At 38.2% G+C, this 18,749-nt stretch overlaps 1 protein-coding gene across 5 annotated transcripts in view; it reads right to left on the bottom strand.

Annotated features, from left to right (window-relative positions):
- The window catches only part of TBC1D19 (TBC1 domain family member 19), a 197,611-nt gene that overhangs the window by 159,182 nt on the left and 19,680 nt on the right, over positions 1–18,749 (bottom strand). For 4 of the 5 annotated variants that reach the window (XM_073805135.1, XM_033856908.2, XM_019928045.3 and 1 more), the window contains exons 2-3: positions 6,025–6,097; positions 5,001–5,046 (exon numbers count right to left, since the gene is read on the bottom strand). The exons of the other annotated variant lie outside the window; for it this stretch is intronic. In XM_073805135.1, coding sequence (XP_073661236.1) covers positions 5,001–5,046; positions 6,025–6,097 — 119 coding nt within the window. The remainder of the gene's footprint in view (positions 1–5,000; positions 5,047–6,024; positions 6,098–18,749) is intronic. 5 annotated transcript variants of the gene reach the window in all.

Here is an 18,749-nt window from a genome sequence, read left to right as displayed (position 1 = left end):
GACCTAGAGACCGTCATACAGAGTGAAGTAAGTCAGAGAGAGAAAAACAAATACCGTGTGCTAACACATATGTATGGAATCTAAAAAAAAAAAAATGGTACTGATGAACCCAGTTGCAGGGCAGGAATAAAGAAGTAGACATAGAAAATGGACTTGAGGACACGGGGTGGGAGGGGGAAGCTGTGGTGAAATGAGAGTAGCATCAACATATATACACCACCTAATGTAAAATAGTTAGCTAGTGGGAAGCAGCAGCGTAGCACAGGGAGATCAGCTCGGTGCTTTGCGATGACCTAGAGGGGTGGGATAGGGAGGGTGGGAGGGAGGCTCAAGAGGGAGAGGATATGCGGACATGTGTATGCATATGGCTGATTCACTTTGGTGTACAACAGAAACTAACACAGTATTGTGAAGCAATTATACTCCAATAAACATAAAAAACAAACAAACAACTAAGAGGGCAAAGAAGAGCTATGATTAGGACACTTTGGAGGTGTCCAGGTCTACCACCTGAGGACTCTTCCAGAGAACACCGTGAATGTCTATAAAGACTTACCCAATCTTGTGGTCTAGTGTAAGGTACTCATTATCTAAAATCTTTCCATTTTGGGCCCACTGTAGTTCAGCATTTATACCTCTCCAAGGTATGGTAGATACTTGCATATATCTACTATAGCAGTAGACTACAGTACATGTTTTTTTATAATATATACATATATAGAAGGTTTAAAAAGGTTTATATATTTCTTTAATTTATATTCCTTAAGGGAAAACAATAGGTCTTCTAATTCTTTATAAACTGCTCTACACAAAATACAGTAAAGAATAGGACACAAAGAAATCGGTACATTTTCTAAATCTTTACAGTAAGTTTAGGATTAACAGTTGTACTAAGTGTCCTCAATTCAACAAATATTTATTTGCGCCAGCATTGGTGGGTGGCTCAGTAACTACTTGCTGATTCAACGTCATTTATTTGATGCTATAGGAGATACTCAAAGAAATGTAAGACATAATTCTTGTTTCAGAACACTTTTAATCTAGGTAAGAAACAAGATGTAAATACAGTAAGTCCCCTACAGACGAACGAGTTCTGTTCCGAGAGTGCGTTCGTAAGTCCAATTTGTTGGTAAGAACAACAAAGTTAGCCTAGCTACCCAACTAATACAATCAGCTATATAGTTCCAAACTGTAATAGGTTTATAATACTTTTCATACAAATAATACATAAAAAACAAACACAAAAAGTAAAGAAAACATTTTTAATCTTAACAGTACAGCACCTTGAAAAGTACAGTAGTACAGTACAACAGCTGGCATACAGGGTCTGGCATCGAGTGAACAGGCAAGAAGAGTTACTGACTGGAGGAGGGAGAGGAGGTGGGAGATGGTAGAGCTGAAGGATTGTCAGCAATAGGAGATGGAGGGCAAGCTGCAATTTCACTCATGCCTGACACTGACGGCACAGGTTCTGGTTCCTTGCTGGATTCAGTTCTATCTACTCTCTTGAAAAACCGATCCAGTGATGTCTGGGTAGTAGCTCTTTTTTTCTCATCGAAGATGACACGGTAGCACTGGATTGCATTCTGAACGGCTGCTGCAACCTTCGTGTACCATTCTATGTTCGGGTCCTGTGCCTCACAAACTAACAGTGCCTCCTCAAATAAAGAAAATCCTCTTGCCGTTTCCTATGTCGTGAATCTCTTCGGCTTTTCAGTTATCTCTTCTTCCTCTTGTCTCTCTTCGTCCTTTCCCTGGGCCTCCAATTACATCAGGTCTTCATTAGAAAGCTCCTCTTGTTGCACAGCAAGGAGTTCAATGAAGTTGTCCTTTTGCAGATCTAGCTTGAAATAAAGATACTGTACTACTGTACTCTATACAGTATACAGTACTGTACAGTAAAGTACACAAAAGCACAACCAGTTGTAGAGGATGCATGCATGTGACAATGTATGCCAGACACGTGAACTAATTTATGTAATTGGACATGCGAAGGCACGTTCACATCTTTGAAAGTTCTCAGCCTGAAGGTTCATATGTAGGGGATTTACTGTATATGTGAAATGTAGTAAAATGTATGGCTTTAGAATCAGACAGCTAGAGGTGAAACCCTAGCACTGCCATTTACAAGCTATATGATCTTCAGCAAGTTACTTAAGTGGTCTAAGACTCATTTTTCTCTTCTGTAAAATGATGATAATTATAAATTCTACTTCATAGGGTGGTTATAAAGACTACCTAATACAAGGTAATACCTAAAAGTGCTTACCACAGTGCTGGACATAAAATAAGCATTCAATCAATGTAAATTATCATCAACATAATATTAAGTGGTTATTAACACAATAATAGTTAAACAAAGTAGGCAGTTTTGAAGTGGGAAGAACTAACCTGGGCTAGAGTTACAAGTTTCATGTAATAACAGAACACAGAAAATTTTCTGCTATATTTGTTAAATAAATATCTGACTAGGGCTTCCCTGGTGGCGCAGTGGTTGAGAGTCCGCCTGCCGATGCAGGGGACACGGGTTCGTGCCCCGGTCCGGGAAGATTCCCACATGCCGCGGAGCGGCTGGGCCCGTGAGCCACGGCCGCTGAGCCTGCGCGTCCGGAGCCTGTGCTCCACAACGGGAGAGGCCGCAGCGTTGAGAGGCCCGCGTACCACAAAAAAAAAAAAAAAAACTGACTAAAATATTTGGAATGTTTACCAAAATAAGTAAAATGACATGAGCAAATTCCATGTATGATCTGTAGAGCTCACATGTCCACACTTCTATTAGTAATGAGAGTATGGTTTTTTTTCAGTTCCAATTACTTAACAATAAATATTTCTACTTCACTTTTGCTTTCTTTACTTATCCATCGTGGTTTTTGCCAATGAAAAATGCAACAGAATGTGCTAAGTCCACTTTATTCTTCTGACTTATGTTAGGAAACACTTCTTCCCACTCCAGATGTGCCCTTCCACATGAAAAGAGCTCCCTCACCGTAACATTCTTGGCCTCTCTCCAGGGCTTTACTCACTACACCACAGAAGAGGTTTAATGCCTTCTCCAACTTTTAAATTTTGGAAGACTAAGCTGAACACACTCACCAACGCTATTTAACTAGAATGTTAAGTCTATTTAAGCCTAGAGTTCAGTTAAACAGCTTATTTTGCTCTTGCACTAAGCTATGTCCTCCTACCCAGTCTTTACCACAAATAAAAGTATAATTTTGATCCCCCATTTGCCTTTATATTTTATTTTATTTTCTCAATTTGTTCAGAACCCAAGTGAGGAAAGAGGTAGTATTATTGGGCTCCTTCAAATATCTCAACAAGTTATTCAAAATAAAATATTTATTTAACGTCTATTATGTAGGATATCAAAGATATGACAATGAATGAAATGCTGTCCCTGCCAGCAAGTAAAAAGGCACTCTGTCTCATAGAACAATTTTCAGGAATGCATTATGCCACAAAAATAGCAATCATCAGTAATATCTCCGCAGATGAAAATCTAATATTTGGAATTATACACAGCAGATGCTTTTATTCTGCCCATATCAGAGACAAAGACACTGAAGTTACAAGCTTTAACAGGCAGAGAGACAAATCAGCATGTCCATATTAGTCTAATCAACCCGTGGTATTTCTACTACATTTGGGGAATTTTGAAACCTTACTTGTCATGATAAATGTCTTTTCCTTTGGTGACTAGAACCAAAGGCATGATCACAATCAACTTTAGTTAATAGATAGCATTTTATATGTGATGTTATTTAAGAGGTCAAAAACCAACTCAGAAGATAGCAATAACCGAAGAAGCAAATACTAATTTTAAAAATGTGTGTCAGGCTTCCCTGGTGGCGCAGTGGTTGAGAATATGCCTGCCAATGCAGGGGACACGGGTTCAAGCCCTGGTCCAGGAAGATCCCACATGCCGTGGAGCAACTAAGCCCGTGCATCACAGCTACTGAGCCTGCGCCCTAGAGCCCGTGAACCACAACTACTGAGCCCATGTGCTGCAACTACTGAAGCCCGCGCACCTAGAGCCCGTGCTCTGCGACAAGAGAAGCCACTGCAATGAGAAGTCTGTTCACCACAACCAAGAGTAGCCCCCCAATCACCACAACTAGAGAAAGCCCGCGCGCAGCAACAAAGACCCAACGCAGCCAAAAATAAAATAATAAATAAATTTAAAAAACAAAAACGTGTCTAAGCACAAATCCACAAGCATTCATCTGAGTCTCTTTGTTTTACAGACAATTCTGGTAAACTGGGTTATCTCATTTCCCAGTTAACAGCAGATTAGAAGGAGCAAATTGGAAATGGGAGTGTGAGAAACTAGAGAATGCTAGAGACACATTGATAGCAGGAAAAGAAAAGAAAAAAAGACTTAAGAACTCTGTTAGATTATAAACTCCATGAAGGCAGAAATTGTGTTCATTGTTCTATGCTATATTCCCAGTGCCTGGCATAGTGCTAGAAATAAATAACTGATGAATAATGGAACATTAAATAAACTACAAAAGCTAACATTTGGGATCTATATTTTTTGTAATGACAAATAGTTCTGTACACTTCAGCAGACTCTGAGAACAAATCCAGATAAATAAACACATTAATGTTCTTAATAATGACACCAATTTTTTAAAAAAAGAGTTAATTGTGTTTAAAATGATCAGTTTACAAAGACAGAAGGATAAGATCCAAAATGGCAACAATAAAAAGAACATTGGTAAGCTTAAATTATCCAAAATATTAACTTATGAGAAATATCATATTTCCTAATTACACTGGATAAATGAATTAGTATAAAAATGTTGGCAATAAAAAACCCCACCTATTAATTCTCAGGCAAGACTGTAATTTTTAATAGTATTAACTTACTTGAAATGCCATTTAAATACTAATGAGAAATAATAACACTGAGTACACATAGCAATACTATATTCGTTACTTACAAAGCAAATACAGCTAAACATAAGAGTATCTCAAAATAGGTAGGAAAAACTCACACACTCAGTTCACTGTACACAGCATTCTGAAGTTTCTTCTCCCAACCTATTAAAAAAAAGGAGTAAAACATACAAACATATTAGTTTTAAAAATAAACATACATCATAATTAAATTTATCTCACAAAAACTTTAACATTACATTCATTGGTGAAAGAACTTTATCAACTTCCAGTTGCTGTGTAAAGTGTTATACTAAGGAATTATTTCTTATATATTTACCAATATCCCTTGGCTAACACTAAGTAGCAAAGTCATCAACATGATTTATTCTTATAAAACTATGGCACCATTTTCTTAAGATGAGAAGAATATTTCCTTCTTCCACTGTTAAGGTACTCAATGAATGCCAAAATCTTGGGCCATCGCACTACCAGAGCTATGAGAAATGTGCCAAGGGAAGGGCAAGAAACAGCCAGGCACTTGACAAAGATTACAAGTAATTCGTGACAATTAACTAGTCATTAAACTCCTAAACAAGAGAAGTAGATTATTATGAGGCACCATCAGTCAGATCAGTTCGCTTGGCTGCTAACTACTTGAACTTATACGGGCAAGTAAACCACTTAATATCTCAGTTCCCAGTGCAAGGGCTGCTAAACTGCTTGCTCTAAAAAAGTTGGGATTTTCTTCTGTTTTCTTTGAAAGGGTAGAAAAGAGGAGAGAAAAGAAACATGGGAGAGAAAAGAAGCAGAGAAGGAAAAAAGCCACAAATGAAAGGTAAAAGTCAAGTTACTTAGCTATGGAGATTCTTAATACATTCAGGATGTATTTTGACCAGGAAGGTAAACAGTATTTAAAACTGATTAATGTAAAGCAGTCATTCCCACAGTGTTCCTGAATTTTTGCAGCATTTCTGCAGAAATATCTGAAAGTTCTAATTCTCCCCAAATAGAAACCTATCCCGTGACTGTTACACAATTTTGGCTGAGTAATTGGCTGTGGATACAGTGTTCCCTCAGAATAAAGTATTTCCTTATTTTGCCTTAAAGAATCCGAGAAGGAAAAAAAAGCAACTTACAAACCTGATATTTTAAAGAATTCCTTAATATCTTCTTTTAGTGATTCAAGTTTAATCTCAGGTCTCTGAAGACTGGCCTAATTTTAGAAAGAAGAAAGGAAAAGACAGAGGTCAAAAGTAAGTCATTTGGGATGATATTTAATGCTAATGAAAGTTTTAAAAAGGAATGTCCAAATGTGCACACTATTTAAAAACTCCATTTTGAGGTCAGAGCATCGGAGTATCTGGAATAGCTCATAAGAGAGAAGACTTTTTCACCCATTCTTGAAATAGAGGACCTGTGATAATATACTATAGACTACTTAAAATATTAAATCTTGTAGCTTATGAATAGTTAACATCTTCACCTAAGCATTTTATTTTTATGAACATTTAACATCTATTTTTCTAATAGGAAAAATACTCAGATTTTATAAATTCATTCTCTTAATATTATACTTAGCATATATAGCACCTGGATTCACCTAATAACCAAAAACTCTGTTGCATCCATATAACTGGAGCTTTGAACAGTGTCATCTTTGGATCGCTGCTCTGTAAACCTGCATTTGTTGTACATATTTATGGAAAATACATAAAACTACTCACTCACAAATGCTTATTAGTGTCTCTTTCATCTTCAATTGCATGATTTCTATTCTACTGGTTTTTCACACTGTAATTTTTACCAAAAATACTAATTTCTCCAACTTATAATGGCTTCAGTTACCTTTGAAGTGTTCATCTTTCATCACCTAGCTCTCTCTATCAAATTCTAGAAGCATATTTTTTAAGAAGGTTTTTCTATTAGGGTATCTCATAAGCATTTTAAATCTAAGAAATCAAAAACTGATCTTATCTTCCACTTACTACCTTTCTCCTCTTCTATTTTTAATCCTCATCCATGAAATAACCATTCACCAAATCTTCCAACTCAGAAACTTTCGTTATTCTCAATTCTACTCTAATTCTTCTACGATTCAACCCCTTTCTGGGAAGACGGCATTGGTGGCAGTGCGATTTTTTTTTTTAATCTTCCTGATCTCCACATAAAAACAGACGAAGCAACTAGAGAGCAAAACCAAAATTCCATGGAAAACATTTACAACCAAACTTGGTGATAAGATATTCCTCATAAACCTAAAATATAAGCAGTTGTGGACAAACCAACAGCCACATAACCTGTATGGTATTAGCATCTACACAGGAAAAAGCAGAGGAGTATCTGATAGATATGAAAAGAGGAGAACCCCGAAATAGCCAGTAAGTGTTCACTGGAACATATGATGAGCTAATTTTAGAACAGGAGCTGACAATGGGAGGGGTTTTGTCTAATCCAATATAGCAGATGAGATCTGAAGACACTGGCGCAGCCTAGCACCTATGAATTCTTGAAACTGGCCAGCCAGGGCTCCCTTTCTCCCTTTCTGAGGAGAAAAACTTGATAGAGTAATAAAAATTGAGGATGACAGGGAACCAACTTATTACCTTGAAAACTGATAAATGAAAAGGCATTTATCTAGCCTGCCTTTCCTACAGGAACTGTACCACTTGGTAACCAAATAATAGATAATGGGAAATGTCTCTTTATAAAAATATTCCAGCTAATAACTAAAACAGATATGATATAATTAGAATATCACTGTTTTGCAATCCCTAATCAATTCTAGGCATTGAGCAGAAACAGCTATTAACTTTGCAAAAAGACAACCAGCAATTATGTGCTTCTCAATGAAAGAAGACTCCAGTGCCAATAGTCGTGGTCACTGAGATGGCACCTGAGCCTGATCAAAGACTCTGGGTCCAACTGTCAACTTCTACGTCATACAAGCTGCACCATGAGTGTGTAATCAGAAAAATCCAGGTTGTGAGAAATCCTAAAGGTCAAACGGCCCAGTTCTTCAGCTGATCAATTGTAAGGGAGAAAAAAAAAAGGAAGGAGAGAAAGCCTGTAGATTTTAAAAGACTTAAAAGGTATATCAAATAATCTTTTTTTAGTTGGCAAAACTCAGAGCATCCAGGGATATACATTTGGTTAATGAAACTATCAAGAAATGCAGGAAAGTGATTACCATAAAAATCAGGTCCTCTGGGAGGGAGGGACTTGTGATTGGGTTGTGACAAATGGAGAGGTTTCTGGTGTGGCTGGCAACATTTCACTTTTTTACCAGGGTGGTTGTTTAAAGTCGTTCATCTTATAATAATTCATTACATTATAGATTTGTTTTGTGTAGCTTCTGTTTGTGTTTTACTTTACAACAAACAGGGCAAAAAAAGGAAAAAGAAAAATACATCCTCCCAATCTATTCCTTCTCTCCATTCTAAAGTCCCACTTTAGGGCTTCCCTGGTGGCGCAGTGGTTGAGAGTCCACCTGCAGGGGACGAGGGTTCGTGCCCCGGTCCGGGAAGATCCCACATGCCGCGGAGTGGCTGGGCCCGTAAGCCATGGCCGCTGAGCCTGTGCGTCCGGAGCCCGTGCTCCGCAACGGGAGAGGCCACAACGGTGAGAGGCCCGCGTACCGTAATAAAATAAAATAAAATAAAATAAAGTCCCCGGGGAGAGGCCTGCGTACCACAAAAAAAATAAAATAAAGTCCCACTTTATTAAGGCAACCTGATTTTTCTGTTTATAGGTCAAGGAGGAAGAAACATGGCCAGCTTCCCATCTGGTATGTGTACTTTCTTCTTGTTTTTAATTGGAGTATAGTTGATTTACAATGTTGTGTTAGTTTCAGGTGTACAACAAAGTGAATCAGTTATACATATACATATCTCCACTCTTTTTTAGATTATTTTCCCACATAGGCCATTACAGAGTATTGAGTAGAGTTCCCTGTGCTATACAGTATGTCCTTATTAGTTATCTATTTTATATATAGTAGTGCTGCCACCTTATTTAAATTGCAACTACCCCCCACCTGGCATTTTCACACCACCTTACTCTACTTTCTCTTCTTTCTTAGCATTTATGCCTCTTAGTATACTGTATGATTTATTTACTATGTTTATTGGTATACTATCTCCCTACATTAGAAGTGGTAAGCTCGACCTGGGCAGATATCTTTTTTTGTTGTTCTCCTTTGTATCTTAAGTGCCTAGAATAGTTACTTCCACATAGTAGATGCTCAATAAATGTTTATTGAATAAATGAACCAATTTCTCCCTTTTCCAATCCATATTCCAGCATTTTCTTCCTAAAACATAAGTCTTTCTCGGCTGTGGATCTCCACAGCATATATAAGAAATCTAAACTTTTCAACAGCACACACCGGGACCTTCACAATGTAGACCAACTTATCTCTCCAAATTCATCAGCTGCTGCTCCACCAAGCCAACAACATCCTCTTTTTTCACACCTCCTCCGTGACGCCCTACACTCTAGCCACAGAGAGCTATAATCACTGATACCCCAAATGTCAAATACTTTAGGGTTCCAGGCTTTTGTTCATATTGTTTCCTCAGATATAAGAGCTCCCTCAACACCTTGGCAAATACCTACTAGCTTCCACTTCCAGACATCCTTCAAATATCACCTCCTTTCCCAACTACCTCACTGGCTACCTGCAAATAATACATGCTATTCCTCTGTGAGAGCACTTACCCAATTACACTGTAATTTTCAGCTCACCTATTTCTCTTTTTAACTCTTAAATTCAAAGGCAAGACCATGTCTTCATTTCTGCATCCCAAGTGTTACTTGTCATTAACTGTTGCTTGACAAAATTATATTGACCAAACCATGTTCTATCCTTTTCAACTAATTTCCCCTCAAATAAACAAGGAACTTTATAAAACTTATGTTTAACTGAAGAGACCGGTTTCCAGTCTGTAATTCCTAGGATTTTAAAAGCTGCAAAACCCTTCTTATTATTCAACAGTATCAAGGCAAAAGGAAATAGGTTTTCTTTTTACTAAGTCTGTATTTGGAAATGACCCAGAAGTAGCAAAATTTAAAGAATTTCAAGAGAAAAAAATGATTATTCCTCCTAAGCATTTTCAATACTTCAAGTTGCTAGATATCCTAGATATACATTTTTTTAATATAAATTTATTTATTTATTTATTGGCTGCGTTGGGTCTTCGTTGCTGCGCGCGGGCTTTCTCTAGTTGTGGCGAGCAGGGGCTACTCTTCGTTGCGGTGCACGGGCTTCTCACAGCAGTGGCTTCTCTTGTTGCAGAGCACAGGCTGAAGGCGCACGGGCTTCAGTAGCTGCAGCAGGCGGGCTCAGTAGTTGTGGTGCACGGGCTCTAGAGCGCAGGCTCAATAGATGTGGCGCACGGGCTTAGTTGCTCCGCAGCATGTGGGATCTTCCCAGACCAGGGCTCAAACCCGTGTCCCCTGCATTGGCAGGCGGATTCTTAACCACTGTGCCACCAGGGAAGTCCTCCTAGATATACTTTTTGATATCAAAGGCAAATCAAAATTCATTAATCATCTAAGCTAATTGTAAGAATCTTGAGAAATTTGAGACTCAGAAGCAGGACAGTGACAGGAGGGCAACGTGATAAGGCACAGCAATTCTCAAACATGTTTTAGCAGCATAATCCTTTCTTTCAAATGAAATCTGAATCCTATCGGAACCCAATTATATAAAACACGTTGAAAGTGATACTACTAGACAATGAAAACAATGAGTCTTTTCTCATTGACTAAGGTATGATTAACATTAAAAAGGCACAGCTTTATTCTGCTATGGTCTCAATACCTAATTTATTTTTGTATTTTGTTTTATTTGCTCAATAAAAAAAAAAGATCCTGATTCACAGAGATAGGTGTTTACATTGTTAACAGCCCTCCTGGCAATCTCAGCACTCCCAAACAAACTGCTGCAGGAAATCAAAAGAGAAGTATGCAGCTGGAATTTTTTATTTTGAAGACAAATCACTAAAAGTATTTATCACAAATACAAACATCAGAAAAGGGCTTCTGATACCTAGAACTGCTGAAACTATGCATCACATAGTATTACTACCATGTGACGTGTTCTCACATCAGATGTTGTTGCATATCTCAGCAGTGCACCTGGATGGGGGCTCGTGTTGAGCAGATGCACCTTCACTCGGCCTGGCCCATGCCTGTCACTGTATACCCCCTGCAGTACTACCTCACTTGTACAACGTACCATGAGTAGACATGTGCAAGCCCAAATATTTGGAAAGATCAGTGCAGATTTACATCCTTCCTCACCAATGACACATTTCTAAGTGTCCAAACAAACATATGAAGAGATGAAATAAACAGGGTTTTGGTTTTTCTTCTGCGGCGAGCCGTTTCTGACCGGCAGAATAACGAGCCGCCACACGCAAGATTCTTCTCGTATCACACTTTATTGGAGCACAGCTTGGTTGAAGAAAGATGGAAGGAAGACCCCGCAATCCTAGAGCAGTCTGCTTATATAGGGATTAAGAACATGTGTCGCTCTGTGATTGGCTTTCGCCGATGGTGCGATTTGTGAGCCAGCATCGGATAGGTCGCTACTTTAAAACCTCATTAGTATACTTAGCGCAAGCGCAGTGGCCACAGGAAGGATGACTCAGCTTATTTCAGCTTCCTGCTGCGTAGCAGTTAGCTGACCGCGCCCTACATTCTTCCTCTAAGATCTATGCAGAAACAAGTTAATGTGAAATCACAATAGTGGATTATGGAGTATTTGATATAACAATGCATTTGAAAGAGTGTTGTTTCTTAATATAATGACTAAATTAAGTATTTTTAAGTGAATAGAATGTTTTCAGAATCCTTGGATATAACAGAGCATAGTTCTAAAACCACTTGGGGGGCTTCCCTGGTGGCGCATATCCAGTTTCGTTCTACTTCCACCAGAACAGGCTTAATCCAAAGCATTGCTCACTGGCAATCTTAAATTTCTAAACTTGGTGAGTAAAGGAAACTGGAGAAGCAAAGTGGCTGAAGTCGTGGTGGGGTCAAAAAAGCCAGGAGATAAACTGAGGCTAAATACTCATGAAGCACAAACCAAGGCAGAGGAAGGTTTACAAAAAGGGTTCCAAAAACCCTCTGATTCTCTCTAAAGATGTCCCATCCTCTCCACCTCTCATGATGCCACTGTGCCAATCCTGGGCTTCATCTTTCTGTGCCTGAAGAATCACAGAATTTCAGGGTTAGAAGGGACTATAGAGTTCTTCTAGGTCGACTAACCATTTAATGACTGACTCTCTTCTCCAAGGGATTTTCTAGCTTAGAAACTCTCACTTAGAAACTCTAAGCTAGCTTTCGCCACCTTTAGTCAATTCCATCTTTGAACTATTCTGTTAGAAAATCCTTTATTATGAACTAAAATTGATTCCCCTTAGCATCTGCCACCACCATGTGTGCCCCCCGACCCACCCCAAGGTCACAGAAAATATGCTGAATCACTTTTCTGTGAGAGATCTTCAAATATTCGAATTTAACTACTGTGTCTTCCCTGAAAGCTTCTCAAGGTCACATACATTTCTAGGTTCTCCAAGATCTCTTCATATGACAGATTCTCCTTACCGCCCTGGTCATCCTTGTCTGAGCAAAGTCCAGTCCAACTTTTCCTCTATTGTAGTAACTTCCTAACCTACCACTCTACTTCACTCATTCCACTAAACCACTGATTCTCAAACTTTTAAGTCTCAGGACCCTCACTCTTAAAAATTACTGAGGATCTGGGAGGACCTTCAAGATGGCAGAGGAGTAAGACATGGAGATTACCTTCTTCCCCACAAATATATCAAAAATACATCTACATGGGGAAGAACTCCTAGAGAACACCTAACGCTGGCAGAAGACCTCAGACTTCCCAAAAGACAAGAAACTCCCCACGTACCTGGCCGTGTGGCTTGGTGCTCAGGCCGGGTGTCAGGCCTGAGCCTCTGAGGTGGGAGAGACAAGTTCAGGACACTGGACCACCAGAGACCTCCCGGCCCCACATAATATCAATCGACAAGAGCTCTTCCAGAGATCTCTGTCTCAACGCTAAGACCCAGCTCCACTCAACGGCCACCAAGCTCCAGTGCTGGACCCCACATGCTAAACAACTAGCAAGACAGGAACACAACCAGCCCACAAGCAGAGAGGCTGCCTAAAATCATACTAAGTTCACAGATACCTCAAAACACATCACCAGATGCATTCCTGCCCACCAGAAAGACAAGATCCAGACTCATCCACCAGAACACAAGCACCAGTCCCCTCCACCAGGAAGCCTACACAACCCACTGAAGCAAACTTACCCACTGGGGGCAGAAACAAAAAACAACAGAAACTATGAACCTGCAGTCTTCAAAAAGGAGACCCCAAACACAGTAAGTTAAGCAAAATGAGAAGACAGAGAAATACACAGCAGATGAAGGAGCAAGGTAAAAACCCACCAGACCAAACAAATGAAGAGGAAATAGGCAGTCGACCTGAAAAAGAATTCAGAGTAATGATAGTAAAGATGATCCAAAATCTGAGAAATAGAATGGAGAAAATACAAGAACCATTTAACAAGAACCTAGAAGAACTAAAGAGCAAACAAACAATGATGAACAACACAATAAATGAAATTAAAAATTCTCTAGAAGAAATCAATAGCAGAATAACTGACGCAGAAAAACGGATAAGTGACCTGGAAGATAAAATAGTGGAAATAACTACCACAGAGCACAATAAAGAAAAAAGAAAGAAAAGAATTGAAGACAGTCTCAGGGACCTCTGGGACACATTAAATGCACCAACATTCGAATTATAGGGCTCCCAGAAGAAGAAAAGAAAAAGAAAGGGACTGAGAAAATATTTGAAGAGATTATAGCTGAAAATTTCCCTAATATGGGAAAGGAAATAGTCAAGTCCAGGAAGCACAGAGAGTCCCATACATGAAAAACCCAAGGAGAAACACACCAAGACACATATTAATCAAACTATCAAACTTAAATACAAAGAAAAAATATTAAAAGCAGCAAGGGAAAAGCAACAAATAACATACAAGGGAATCCCCATAAGGTTAACAGTTTATCTTTTGGCAGAAACTCAGCAAGCCAAAAGGGAGGGGCAGGACATATTTAAAGTGATGAAAGGGAAAAAACTACAACCAAGATTACTCTACCCAGCAAGGATCTCATTCAGATTTGACGGAGAATTAAAACCTTTACAGACAAGCAAAAGCTAAAAAATTCAGCACCACCAAACCAGCTTTATGATAAATGCTAAAGGAACTTCTCTAGGCAGGAAACACAAGAGAAGGAAAACACCTACAATAACAAACCCAAAACAATTAAGAAAACAGTAACAGGAACATACATATTAATAATTACTTTAAATGTAAATGGATTAAATGCTCCAACCAAAAGACACAGACTGGCTGAATGGATACAAAAGCAAGACCCATATATATGCTGTCTACAAGAGACCCACTTCAGACCTAGGGACACATACAGACTGAAAGTGAGGGGATGGAAAAAGATATTCCACACAAAAGGAAATCAAAAGAAAGCTGGAGTAGCAATTCTCATATCAGACAAAATAGACTTTAAAATAAAGACTATGACAAGAGATCAAGAAGGACACTACATAACTATCAAGGGATCAATCCAAGAAGAAGACATAACAATTGTAAATATTTATGCACCCAACACAGGAGCACTTCAGTACATAAGGCAAAAGCAAACAGCCATAAAAGGGGGAATTGACAGTAACACAATAATAGTAGGGGAGTTTAACACCTCACCTTCTCTGATGACCAGATCATCCAAAATGAAAATAAATAAGGAAACACAAGCTTTACATGACACATTAAACAGGATGCAGTTAATTGATATTTATAGGACATTCCATCCAAAAACAACAGAATACACATTCTTCTCAAGTGCTCATGGAAGATTCCCCAGGATAGATCATATCTTCAGTCACAAATCAAGACTTGGTAAATTTAAGAAAACTGAAATCATATCAAGTATCTTTTCCAACCACAACACTACGAGACTAGATATCAATTACAGGGAAAACACTGTAAAAAATACAAACACATGGAGGCTGAACAATAAGCTACTAAATAATCAAGAGATCACTGAAGAAATCAAAGAGGAAATCAAAACATACCTAGAAACAAATGACAATGAAAACACGACGACCCAAAACCCATGGGATGCAGCAAAAACTGTTCTAAGAGGGAAGTTTATAGCAATACAATCCTATCTCAAGAAACAAGAAACATCTCAAATAAACAACCTAATCTTACACCTAAAGCAATCAGAGAAAGAAGAACAAAAAACCCCCAAAGTTAGCAGAAGGAAAGAAATCATAAAGATTGATCAGCAATCAATGAAAACGAAATGAAGAAAACAAGAGCAAAGATCAAAAAACTAAAAGCTGGTTCTTTGAGAAGATAAACAAAATTGATAAACCATTAGCCAGACTCATTAAGAAAAAATGGGAGAAGACTCAAATCAACAAAATTAGAAATGATAAATGAGAAGTAACAACTGACACTGCAGAAATAAAAAGGATCATGAGAGATTACTACAAGCAAATATATGTCAATAAAATGGACAACCTGGAAGAAATGGACAAATTCTTAGAAAAGCACAACCATCTGAGACTGAACCAGCAAGAAATAGAAAATATAAACAGACCAATCACAAGCACTGGAAGTGAAACTGTGATTTAAAATCTTCCAACAAACAAAAGCCCAGGATCAGATGGATTCACTGGTGAATTCTATCAAACATTTAGAGAAGAGCTAATGCCTATCCCTCTCACACTCTTCCAGAATATAGCAGAGGGAGGAACATTCCCAAACTTATTCTATGAGACCACCATCACTCTGATACCAAAATCAGACAAAGATGTTACAAAAAAAAGAAAACTACAGGCCAATATCACTAATGGACATAGATGTAAAAATCCTCAACAAAATACTAGTAAAAGAATCCAGCAGCACATTAAAAGGATCACACACCATGATGAAGTGCGGTTTTTCCCACGAATGCAAGGATTCTTCAATTTACTCAAATCAGTCAATGTGATACACCATGTTAACAAACTGAAGGATAAAACCCATATGATCATCTCAATAGATGCAGAAAAAGCTTTCAAAAAAAGTCAGCACCCATTTATGATAAAAACTCTCCAGAAAGTAGGCATAGAAGGAACTTACCTCAACATGATAAAGGCCATATATGACAATCCCACAGCCAACATCATTCTCAATGGTGAAAAACTGAAACCATTTCCACTAAGATCAGGAACAAGACAAGGTTGCCCACTCTCACTGCATTTATTCAACATAGTTTTGGAAGTTTTAGCCACAGCAATCAGAGAAGAAAAAGAAATAAAAGGAATCCAAATCAGAAGAGAAGAAGTAACACTGTCACTGTTTGCAGATGACATGATACTATACATAGAGAATCCTAAAGATGCTACCAGAAAACTAGCAGAGCTAATCAATGAATTTGGTAAAGCAGTAGGATACAAAATTAACGCATAGAAATCTCTTGCATTCCTATACACTAATGATGAAAAATCCGAAAGAGAAATTAAGGAAACACTTCCAGTTACCACTGCAACAAAAAGAATAAAATACCTAGGAATAAACCTATCTAAAGAGGCAAAAGACCTGGATGAAGAAAACTATAACACACTGATGAAAGAAATTAAAGATGATACAAACAGATGGAGAGATATACCATGTTCTTGGATTGGAAGAATTAACACTGTGAAAATGACTATACTACCTAAAGCAATCCACAGATTCAATGCAATCCCCATCAAACTACCAGTGGCATTTTTCACAGAACTAGAGCAAAAAATTTCACAATTTGTATGGAAACACAAAGACCCCGAATAGCCAAAGGAATCTTGAGAAAGAAAAACAGAGCTGGAGGAATCAGGCTCCCTGACATTGGACTATACTACAAAGCTATAGTAATCAAGACAGCATGGTACTTGCACAAAAATGGAAATAAAGATCAATGGAACAAGACAGAAAGCCCAGAGATAAACCCATGCACATATGGTCACCTTATCTTTGATACAGGAGGCAAGAACATACAATGGAGAAAAGACAGCCTCTTCAATAACTGGTGATGGGAAAACTGGACAGCTACTTATAAAAGAATGAAATTAGAACACTCCCTAACACCATATACAAAAATAAACTCAAAATGGATTAAAGACCTAAATGTAAGGCCAGACACTATAAAACTCTTAGAGGAAAACATAGTCAGAACACTGTATGACAAAAATCACAGCAAGATCCTTTTTGACCCACCTCCTAGAGAAACGGAAATAAAAACAAACAAATGGGACCTAATGAAACTTAAAAGCTTTGGCACAGCAAAAGAAACCATAAACAAGATGAAAAGATAACCCTCAGAATGGGAGAAAATATTTGTAAATGAAGCAAATGACAAAGGATTAATCTCCAAAATATACAAGCAACTCATGCAGCTCAATATCAAAAAAACAAACAATCCAATCCAAAAATGGGCAGAAGACCTAAACAGACATTTCTCCAAAGAAGATATACAGATTTGCAACAAACACATGAAAGGATGCTCAACATCACTAATCATTAGAGAAATGCAAATCAAAACTACAATGAGGTATCACCTCACACAGGTCAGAATGGCCATCATCAAAAAATCTACAAACAATACATGCCGGAGCGGGTGTGGAGAAAAGGGAACCCTCTTGCACTCTTGGTGGGAATGTAAAGTGAACAGTATGGAGGTTCCTTAAAAATCTAAAAATAGAACTACCATAAGACCCAGCAATCCCACTACTGGGCATATACCCTAAGAAAACCATAATTCAAAAAGAGTCATGTACCACAATGTTCATTGCAGCACTATTTACAATAGCCAGGACGTGGAAGCAACCTAAGTGTCTGTTGACAGATGAATGGATAAAGAAGATGTGGCACATATATACAATGGAATATTACTCAGCCATAAAAAGAAACGAAATTGAGTTATTTGTATTGAGGTGGATGGACCTAGAGTCTGTCATACAGAGTGAAGTAAGTCAGAAAGAGAAAAACAAATACCGTATGCTAACACACACATATATGAACTTAAAAAAAAAAGTGGTTCTGAAGAACCTAGGGGCAGGACAGGAATAAAGTTGCAGATGTAGAGAATGGACTTGAGGAGACAGGGAGGGGGAAGGGTAAGCTGAGACGAAGTGAAAGAGTGGCACTGACATATATACACTGACAAATGTAAAACAGATAGCTAGTGGGAAGCAGCGCATAGCACCGGGAGATCTGCTCGGTGCTTTGTGACCACCTAGAGGGGCTGGGATAGGGAGGGTGAGAGGGAGGTGCCAGAGGGAGGTGATACGGGGATACATATATACGTATAGCTGATTCACTTTGTTATACAGCAGCAACTAACACAACAATGTAAAGCAATTATACTCCAATAAAGTTGCTAAAAATAACTGAGGATCCAAGATTACTTTTGTTTATGTAGATTAGATCTACTGATATTTACAGTATTAGAAACTAATACAGAGAAATGAAACCTATTTGTTTATTAGTATGGAAGTTCCTCAAAACATTAAAAATTGAATTTCCATATGGTCCAACAATTCCAAATCTACATATATACTCAAAAGAACTGAAAGCAGGGACTTGAACAGATATTTGTACACTCATGCTCAAAGCAGCATTATTCATAATAGTTAAACAACCCAAGTGTCCACAGATAAATGAATAGATAAAGAAAATGTAGTACATATAATGGAATACTCTTCAGCCTTAAAAAAGGAAGATCATTCTGACA

The sequence above is a fragment of the Tursiops truncatus genome, chromosome 5 (genome assembly GCF_011762595.2).
Source record: "Tursiops truncatus isolate mTurTru1 chromosome 5, mTurTru1.mat.Y, whole genome shotgun sequence".
In the NCBI taxonomy this organism is placed as follows: Eukaryota; Metazoa; Chordata; class Mammalia; order Artiodactyla; family Delphinidae; genus Tursiops; species Tursiops truncatus.
This window is presented reverse-complemented; position numbering and strand designations above follow the sequence as displayed.